Genomic DNA, 9,651 nt, shown 5'->3' on the forward strand with positions numbered 1-9,651 from the left:
TTCTTTGGAAGCACCTAACTACCTTGCAACTTGATTAGGGAGTCTTTCTTTCCTTCTCTCTACTTTATTAGTAATGTCTTTTCATTGAGGGCAATGCTTATTTTAAGTGTGGGGGAGGGAAATCGTTTGTTTCGTTTGTTTTCCTTGTTTTTGTTAGTATTTTGTTTGTTTTCAGTCATAAAAAAAATAAAAAAATGCATCTTCTTGAAAGTTTTAGGCTATAGACTGACTAATTTGAGATTAGTTTGCGGAGACTTGGGAAAAATTCACAAGATCGGTATCGTCTTAACACCGTAAGTCTCCTGCATATGGAAATTGATTTGAATTCTTATTATGTTTTAGCCTTAAATTCTCATTCTCTGACAGCTCTTGAGTAGTTTATTTCAGCAGTCAGCACCATCTCACACACACTCTACGCAGGGAAGCCGATGAATATAAGTGAGTGTTCCGAAAAAGAAAAAAAAAAGAGAAAGAAAAGGGAATGCACCTTCTAAGTTTGGTGACCCTCACCCGGTCACTTAACCCAACAGATGTAGAACCTTCAAAAAAATTGAAAATAAGACTCGTTGTCAGTTGTTTCAGCGGTTTCTGGTGCTGAACTTGGTAGGGCGGATTACAGTTCGATCCCCCGCAACTACAAATGAGTAAGCAAAGGGTTATGCCACATAAGTACTAGAATCCCGTGCAAAAAGGATCAGAGTCACTAACCGGTCGCCTTGCTATGGGTGTGTGGAGATAACGGACTTAATGTGATTGCTCCCGAATGAAAAAGAGCAAAAAGAAGGATGAGTAAGTTAGGCTTTAACATGATTCGAGTTGATTTGTGTATTCGGGAGATTTATGACTGCACAATTATGGATTAGTGTTCCTACGATATCCTTAGTGTGCAAGATTAGTACCTATCGATGCAAACTTAACCGAAGAAAACTTGTAGCCTAGGATGAGTAACTAATGATGTGTTTGTGTTTTCTTTGTTTTATTTTAAATTTTGCTCGGAGTGCAAAAGTTCAAGTGTGGGGGAATTTGATCAGTGCATTTTGATGCACATTCTTCTATATTTATACTTATGCATTTCCATGTTTTAGTTTGGTTATTTTTCCCTTTTAATGTGTTTTTATAATTTATCTTATTTTTACACTTACTTGTTTTTCGCAATTTATTTCCAGATTATTATAATGTTATTTTTAGTTTAATTCCTTTCAATGATATTTTGTGTTCTTGTATGCTTAATTCGATTGCATGAAATATATTGATCCAATTTGGTTGATTGTATGATCCTAACATAGGCACGTCACGTTTGCTTAATTCGTTTTTGTGTCTGATCAATCATGTTTACTTAATCCATGAAAACTTATCCCGTTTGCTTAATTCGGATAATAGGATCATACATCTCACAAACTTCACCGCGTTTGTCATTGAGTTTGTATCCAAATAGGAATAGACAATCCGTTTAGGGTATTAAAATTATATTAATCGATGATAGTAGGAACTGAATCAGTAGATTGAATTATTTCCTAATCACTTATTTCATAACAACTTATTTCAAGAATTGCTTTTAATAATCTCTTTTTCTTAATCGAACACCAAACCAAACAACCCCCCCTTAATTCGATTTACCTTTGGATAATAATAATCAAGAATCCTTGTGAGAACGATATCCGAGTTAAAATTGTCGTCGTACTACGTTTTTGAAAAACACTCGTTTTGACCCGCGTGCGACAGCGGATCACTCATTCATTTTTCATTATTTCTCATAAACTTTTTGCACCCTATTGAACAAACGAAACACCATTTTGCATCTCTCTACCTAAAAAACGAAGTAAGAAAAGGAGGATGAAAGCTCGAATAAGGAAACTTGAACCTCAAACCAACACATTTCTTTGACTCTCTAATCATATTTTTCGTATGTGAAAATTCCTCCATTACTGTACTAGTAATATTGTTGTTATTTTTGATGTTGTTTTTTAGAATTAGGGGTCCCACCCCTTCTAGGCCAATCATATCGATCTCGACCGACCACCAAGAAGGGGTCCCACCCCTTCTAGAATCTCCTAGCACGTAGAGATTATCATTCTAATAATCACAAGAGATCTCAACTTCAAGTACATCCAATGACTCCCCATGAATCACGACTAATAAATAACTAGTTCATTATTTCCCTCTTTCTATATATAAAGAAGACACCAAATTTAGGTAATGAGTTTAAAATTCAATTTCACTACATTCTTCTTCTTCAATACTGACTTGAGAGTTGAAGTGCTAACCTTGTAGGTCCCCCACTTCATTGTATCAAAAGCAGCAATCTGCCAACACTATCGCTCCTCCTCACATTTATGGTTCGATAACAGAACAATGGCCCCGTATGTGGGAATCAACTTCTAACTCCTACGATTTCCATGAATTTACATTCTCTCATAAACTTTGTAATTCATAACCTCCTCCAATTAACTGATAAAAAACATTTGTGATCAAGCTCAAGGTTCCAACACGTCTTGATTCATCCAAGTATAACTGCAATTATGTTTCCCCATATTTTAAGATCTTCAATTCTTACAATATTCGGTGATGGCTGGATTTAAGGCTACTAGATTCACAATTCCGTGCGAAGATGCTAGTGCTACTTTAGCAGCGAGCAATCCTCCACTTATTCAAATTACTCTAATAGAGACTCATGTTTTGCCGCATCTATATCTTATTCGGGTTTTGCAATTATCCAGATCTATTCAAATTACTATGATAGAGACTCATGTTCCGCATATGGTTACGTAACTTGAAGCCTTACCTAGCCTTCACACTCTACAAGCAAACTCGGCGTGCAAGGTGCTAATGAACTATTGAACATCATGTTTAACATCACTTGGCAGCAAAATTCACACGCTCTTGAAGTGAGGTTTCAGCGCCTGGAAGAAAGCTTTCACAGTTCTCTTTCTAGTAAGAATATAATCCAAGAAGTTTCTTCAAGGAAGACTCGTGATGCCATCCCAGAACCAACTAGCATAAAAGAGACGAAGTTCCTCAATCGAAGGACCGGTGTTAGAGCAGGAAAGCTCTGACCCTTCCCTTCCAGAGCCTCGAGGGTGCTGGAGGCAGTCATGCTCCTTCGCTGGATCAAGCAGAAATTCACTCAGACATGGTGCAACCAAAGCACCTGTTGTCAATAAGAATCTTGGAAAGTAAGATTCTGAAATCCATGGAGAAGCCACAAAAGCTTGGTGATTATGACGAAAAAGGAGATCCTGATGAGCATGTATAACTCGTAAATGACCGACTGAGTTATCTCAGCATTGATGATGCGTCCAAGATATTTGCATTAAACTTGGTCGCGTCGACCCTGTTGTGGCTCAACGGTCTTCCGAACAAAAGTATTGACTCTTGGGAGTAGTTAATTTTGATTCATTTTAAATTTGTTTAGTCTAATTTTATTTTTAGATACAAAAATTGATTCTCGGGAGTAGTTTATTGTTCAAAAGATAAAGCCCAAAAAATGCATAAAATAAAGTAAAACGTTGAAAAGTTGATTTTAGATGAAAAAAATCAAAAAAGTGGATTTTTACGTGAAGATTTTTATTTAAAAATTTTCTCATGTAAGTAATTTTTACTCAATTATGTCGTTAGAGATGTTTTTCTTCTTTATTCAATTAACCTTTAATATATATATATATATATATATATATATATATAAATCTGTGTATAAAAAGAACAGACCGGACGCTATTTACCCCCAAATAGGAATAATAGTGGGCACGCACGACTAAAAGAGGGACCAAATTACCAATAAATTCAGCAACTAGATAAAAGGTCTTTTTAGTTTCAATCTTCAACTCAAACTCTCAAAAAACCAGATTTCTCATCTTAGAAAGAACTCACCATGATGGCATCTTCACAGAGAGTGCCCAAGTTGGGTTCCTTCCGTCACAGTTTCCTGGAGAGAAAAGAGAGATTAGTATCTATGAAAGGCGGCGGTCTTGGTGTTGGTGGTGGTGGTGGTGGTGGTTACTCTCAAATAGGTATTCCTCTACCGGAATCCGACGACGAGGATTACTTTCCACAGCGGTGCTGTTCGTTTCGGAGATTCTCCGATGGGATCGTGGAGTTTTGGAAAAAAACGAAGCGCGTGGCGGCGAGAGCGTGGGAAATGGGCGTGTCTGATCCGAGAAAGATAATATTCTCGGCGAAAATGGGACTTGCTCTTATCTTGATTTCGCTGTTGATTTTTCTCAAACAACCGTTTCCAGATATCGGTAGATACTCTGTTTGGGCCATTCTCACTGTTGTTGTCGTCTTTGAATTCAGCATAGGTAAGTAACACATAGCATTAACATAACACTATTGTGTGTACCATAGTTTTTTTCTGCAACAAACATTATCTAGTTTTCTAAATTACACGTGGCGATATTTGAATTAAGTTTAACTCTATTGATCTTTTTTATATATTAGTTTATTTAGTCCTTTTTATTGTACTACTGGTCGTAAAAAACAATATTAATGAAACAAGTGTAGAATCAAAATTGTTGCGAGAGGAATAATGATATGACAAAAAAAAAACACTTGATTGAACAAAAGAAAATTTGAAAGATGTGATATTTAGAGATTAAATTGAATTTTTTTTGAAGTATTCTCTGGAAACTAACTTAAATAGATTTTATTAAAACTAATACTTCAATATACAAGTTTAAGAAATATTTTACTTTATTTTAATTTTATGAGGATGATTAGATCGTATGAATTACTTCTAAAAAAATGTGAAGTACCCGCACCAAACTCGCATGTGTTGTTATACTTCATTTTTATTACAGTTTAAAAATAGTGCGAGTGTAAAGCAATATGTTCAATCAAAATGTTTTAATTTGTCAAGTTATATTAATAAGATTTAATTGAAATACATCGACAATTGTCAAGTTATATTAATAAGATTTAATTGAAATACATCGACAATGTAAAAGAATTTTATATTGTCAGTTAATTCTAGACGTTGGATATTAAAATAAATTTCATTTTTATTTTAAAAAACTATAAAGTAATCTAAACGAGTGATGGTGATGAATCGACAGTGTAAATCTTTTTATATTGACAGTGTATAGTAATTAATCTCATATTGATATTATACTGTCAATGTATATTTTATTTTCTTTTATTATTATTATTATTATTATTATTATTATTATTATTATTATTATTATGTTTCAAGGAAACTTTCTTGGTTTTGCATATTTTAATATAATATATTATGTATTTTATTTTCTTTGTTAGGCTAAATTGACTCAATTTTTAACTATTTATGATTTTATTGTGATGTTTTCTTGAATTGAACAATTTAGTTTTTCAGTGATGTATTTTATAGAAAAGTTTTATTTTTTATTAAACCTACAAATATTTCATTATGCTTTCCATTGGGTCAACAACAAAAGCATAAGTACAAACTTTTCACTTATAGTAATAATTGACCACAATGTATTCATGTAGGAGCAACTCTTAGCAAAGGGCTAAACAGAGGATTAGGGACTTTATCAGCTGGAGGACTTGCTTTAACATTGGGAATGCTATCAAATTTAGCTGGAGAATGGGAAGAAATTGTAATAATCATTAGCATCTTCATTGTAGGTCTGATTTTTCGAATCACTTTCATTTTGATCTCCTTTTTTTTCTTTAGCTTATACCTTCTTTTTTCTGATAGTATTATGCTATGTGATTTGTAGGATTTTGTGCCACATACGCAAAATTATACCCGACAATGAAGGCTTATGAATACGGCTTCCGCGTGTTCTTGATCACATATTGTTACATTCTTGTTTCCGGATATCGAACCGGGGAATTTATTCATACGGCTATAAATAGATTTTTGCTCATTGCCCTTGGTGCTGCTGTATCTGTTGGCATAAATGTGGGCATATATCCGATTTGGGCCGGTGAGGATCTACATAATCTTGTTGCGAAAAATTTCACGGGCGTTGCAGCATCAATAGAAGGTTGAATACAATCATTTTTCTTGTTGGATTTACTTATTTAAGTTTATCTACTGACATAAATACCCGTGATATTGTTTGGAAGAGCTTATCTAGACGTAAACGGTTTATGATACGTCTATAACTTGTTTTCAGTTTATTTCTATTAGTCTGTTGGGATAGCTTAAAAAAACTTAACTTATATGAAAACAATTTGACTTGATTTTATCTTTTGTTATGCATATAGCTTATATGCAAGTGTTTATATGATAAACGCTTAAGTATCCTATTTATCCGAACAAGGCCTTAATTTGTAACAACCGAAACTACTGACATTTAGTGTTGCTGCTTCACAACCTAATTTCTTGTATTAAATAGCTTTTTTTAAGTTTCTTTTCAGGTGTTGTAAATAACTACCTTAACTGTATTGAATACGAGAGGGTGCCGTCGAAAATTCTTACGTATCAAGCTTCCGATGATGTAGTTTACAGTGGATATAGATCGGCTGTTGAATCTACAAGCACAGAGGACTCATTGGTATTTCTCTATCTACTTAACTTTTTTGTCAGTTTTATGAAGAACAAAATGATCGTCTTTTTGACTCATTGTTGCGTTTGCGTAATGTTGATTGAAGATGAGTTTTGCTATCTGGGAGCCACCTCACGGTCGTTACAAAATGTTTCGATATCCATGGAAGAATTATGTTAAAGTAAGTGGAGCGCTTAGGCATTGTGCATTTATGGTCATGGCTATGCATGGATGTATACTTTCTGAAATACAGGTACTTCTTATGTAGCAACTTTTTCTGTTAGATATTATAATTTCGGTCCTTACTTCAAATTTTGTATTGGAATTTTTTTTTCTCTTTTAATGTTTTAGGAAAGTGGTTTGTGTGAACTTTCTAGTTCTATTGAGAGTTTTAAATTAGTTTAATATATAGTGAAGGGTTGATTTTGATGCGTAACCATATAAATATAGTTGACTGGTTTGGACGGTAATTCACGAAATGGTTCAAGTCTATTCCAGACTAATTAGAGGTCCTATTTTTGGAATCCAGTACTGGAAATGTAGCAGTGTTAAAACTCTTGAGGGAAAGTTTTGCCGCCTTTTGTAGTCTTATCTGATTCAAGAGACTAGTCTCTGATTCAAGAGACTGTCTTATCCGGTTTGCACAATTGAGGTCCATACTTCAATTGTATTAATTTCTGCTTCTACATGTGATGTTATGTTTCTTAATCATAATAAGTAACTAGAATACCGCAAGGGTTAACAATGTTGTCAATCACAAATTACATAAAATAGCGGTTAGATCAAATTTTGCTACGCTGCAATGCTATAGAGCTGTTGTAGCCACTATCTGATAACACTTGGTGTGAAATCACGAATCACAAAGCAATAGCAATTTTAAAATTTTGCTAGGCTATATTACTGTTCTCTGTAGCACCGACATCTCTGGAAAAAAAAGTGTCTTTATTTGTGTCAGACACCGACACGACACCGACATTTGTGATTACGTTTAATTTATTTATTTATTTAAATTATTATTGGCGTTGACGTGTCAGTGTCCGTGTCTGTGTCCGGTGTCCGTACTTCTAGGTACTTATTCATCTGCTATTTGACAACAATTCCTCTGCATCACTTGATTAGTATTCAAATTTCTCAAACTAAACATGTATATTTGCTATTCTTCAACCTATGCAAAGGCGTGATTACTAAACCTCTTTTTTGTGAAATAGGCTCCAGCAGATAAGAGACAAGTTTTTCGCAACGAACTAAAGAAGGTAGGTTCTGAAGCAGCTAAAGTTCTACGCGAACTAGGTAACAAAGTTAAGAAGATGGAGAAACTAGGGCAAGAAGACATTCTTTTCGAAGTACACGAAGCGGCAGAAGAATTACAACAAAAGATCGACAAAAAATCGTTCCTTCTTGTAAATTCAGAACTTTGGGAAATCGGTAACAGACCAAGAAACGAAAGCGATTCTCAAGACCTCTTACAAATGGACGAAGAAAGTCATTTCTTGGAGTACAAGTCACTAAGTGAAGCTGTGCTTGATTTAAGATCGGTTAGAGTTCCAAAAAGTTGGGAAGAAAACGTTGCACACGACAACCTCATTAAACCTGCTAATGTTGTTACCGAGGAACACATGTTGAGGAAACAAACATCTTGGCCTGCACATATTTCATTTCAAGGAGATGCAATGACAAAACAGGAAGAATCAAAAACATATGAAAGTGCTAGTTCATTAACTTTGGCAACATTCACATCACTTTTGATAGAATTTGTGGCTAGGTTACAGAACCTTGTGGATGCTTTTGAAGAGTTAGGTGAGAAAGCAAAGTTTAAGGATCCTCTTGAGCAACAACAACCTGTAACATCTGGTTGGAGCAGGTTGTTTAATTGTTTCAAATTTAAGGATTGACATATACACCTAAACACTTACACTTTGTAATGGGATCGATGTCTTTGATAGCCACTAACTAAGTTGACTTAATGTAACTATTTTTTTGTTTTATTTATCATTTTTTTACCATTTAAATAAATATATTTGAAGATAGTACAAAAATAGATTATATAAAAAATAGATTACATGAAAGTAAACAAAAATTCAAAGACATTATTTTCAGAATTTCATTCTACTCTATTTATTATTTATAAATATTTTATTTGTATATTTTATTTAACACACGCAATTAGTTAAATCATTCAAAAAAGAAAACAAAATCAGTCAAATAAATCGATTTTGCAAATGTTATTCTTTATATTTCTACTTTGCGTATGTATTTAAAATTAAAATTAAACCTTTCATAAATGAAGAACAAAAGTTCTTCATTAACAATCACCTTTCAAATTTTAGGTTGTAACTTTTATTTTATTTTTTAAAATTATTAATTTATAAATATTAGTAATTTATTTACAACAATGCAGACACATCAATTAAAATATAATTCAAATAAGATTTTAACGAAAAACTTTCAATTTCTTATTTAAATTTTTTTATATTTATCAATTTTTTGTTTAAAAATATGCATCAATAATAAAATACGAGAATGGATAAATTGTAATTTTTTGTCACCAATTAAATAACATTAACATTAAGAATATTATTTAGTTAAAAAAAATATACAGGAATAAATTAAGTGAAAAAACAAGTGGTTTGAATAATTTTTTTTATAAAAAAAAACTTGTGATTTTAATATAGAATTATACAAGTTATTGTTCATTTTGAAATATTTTAATTTCCTAAAATTTACGTAAATTTTTACTTTGTGAATAAAAATATATTAGCCTTTAAATAAGTTAATAATTATGTGTATTTAAAAAATAATAAAATTGTTAAAAATTATTTATAATTATTTACAAATATGTATCATTTTTAACTACCATTTTTTTGGTAGAATTACTATTTCATCTCCTATTCATTATAATAATTTAGTTAAAAAATTTGATTTTTTTTACACAAATAAATTCAATTCATTTCACTAAGCAATTGTTGTTAATACAAGGAGAAATCGAATGAAGAAACCTACGTCTAATTCTAGAATTGTCTGCTTTATGTAATAAATGAGCAATCGAATTCACTTGACGCTTATCAAACTTCCCCTCAAAGTCCGAATGTAAATCTAACAAGTTCTTAATATTAGATATGATCACACTAAATTGAGAACTACCACCATAATTAGCATGAATAACTTGCACCACAACTTGAGA

General features: G+C 32.6%; 1 protein-coding gene across 1 annotated transcript; it reads left to right on the plus strand.

Annotated features, from left to right (window-relative positions):
* The first annotated feature begins 3,722 nt into the window (after positions 1-3,722).
* LOC127115841 (aluminum-activated malate transporter 9) lies at positions 3,723-8,455 on the plus strand. Its single transcript, XM_051047283.1, has 6 exons — positions 3,723-4,298; positions 5,464-5,601; positions 5,697-5,966; positions 6,343-6,479; positions 6,577-6,723; positions 7,679-8,455. The coding sequence occupies exons 1-6, from the start codon at positions 3,869-3,871 to the stop codon at positions 8,360-8,362; spliced, it is 1,806 nt and encodes a 601-aa protein (XP_050903240.1). The 5' UTR covers positions 3,723-3,868; the 3' UTR covers positions 8,363-8,455.
* Positions 8,456-9,651: the final 1,196 nt, after the last annotated feature.

Source organism: Lathyrus oleraceus, chromosome 1 (genome assembly GCF_024323335.1).
Source record: "Lathyrus oleraceus cultivar Zhongwan6 chromosome 1, CAAS_Psat_ZW6_1.0, whole genome shotgun sequence".
Lineage (NCBI taxonomy): Eukaryota > Viridiplantae > Streptophyta > Magnoliopsida > Fabales > Fabaceae > Lathyrus > Lathyrus oleraceus.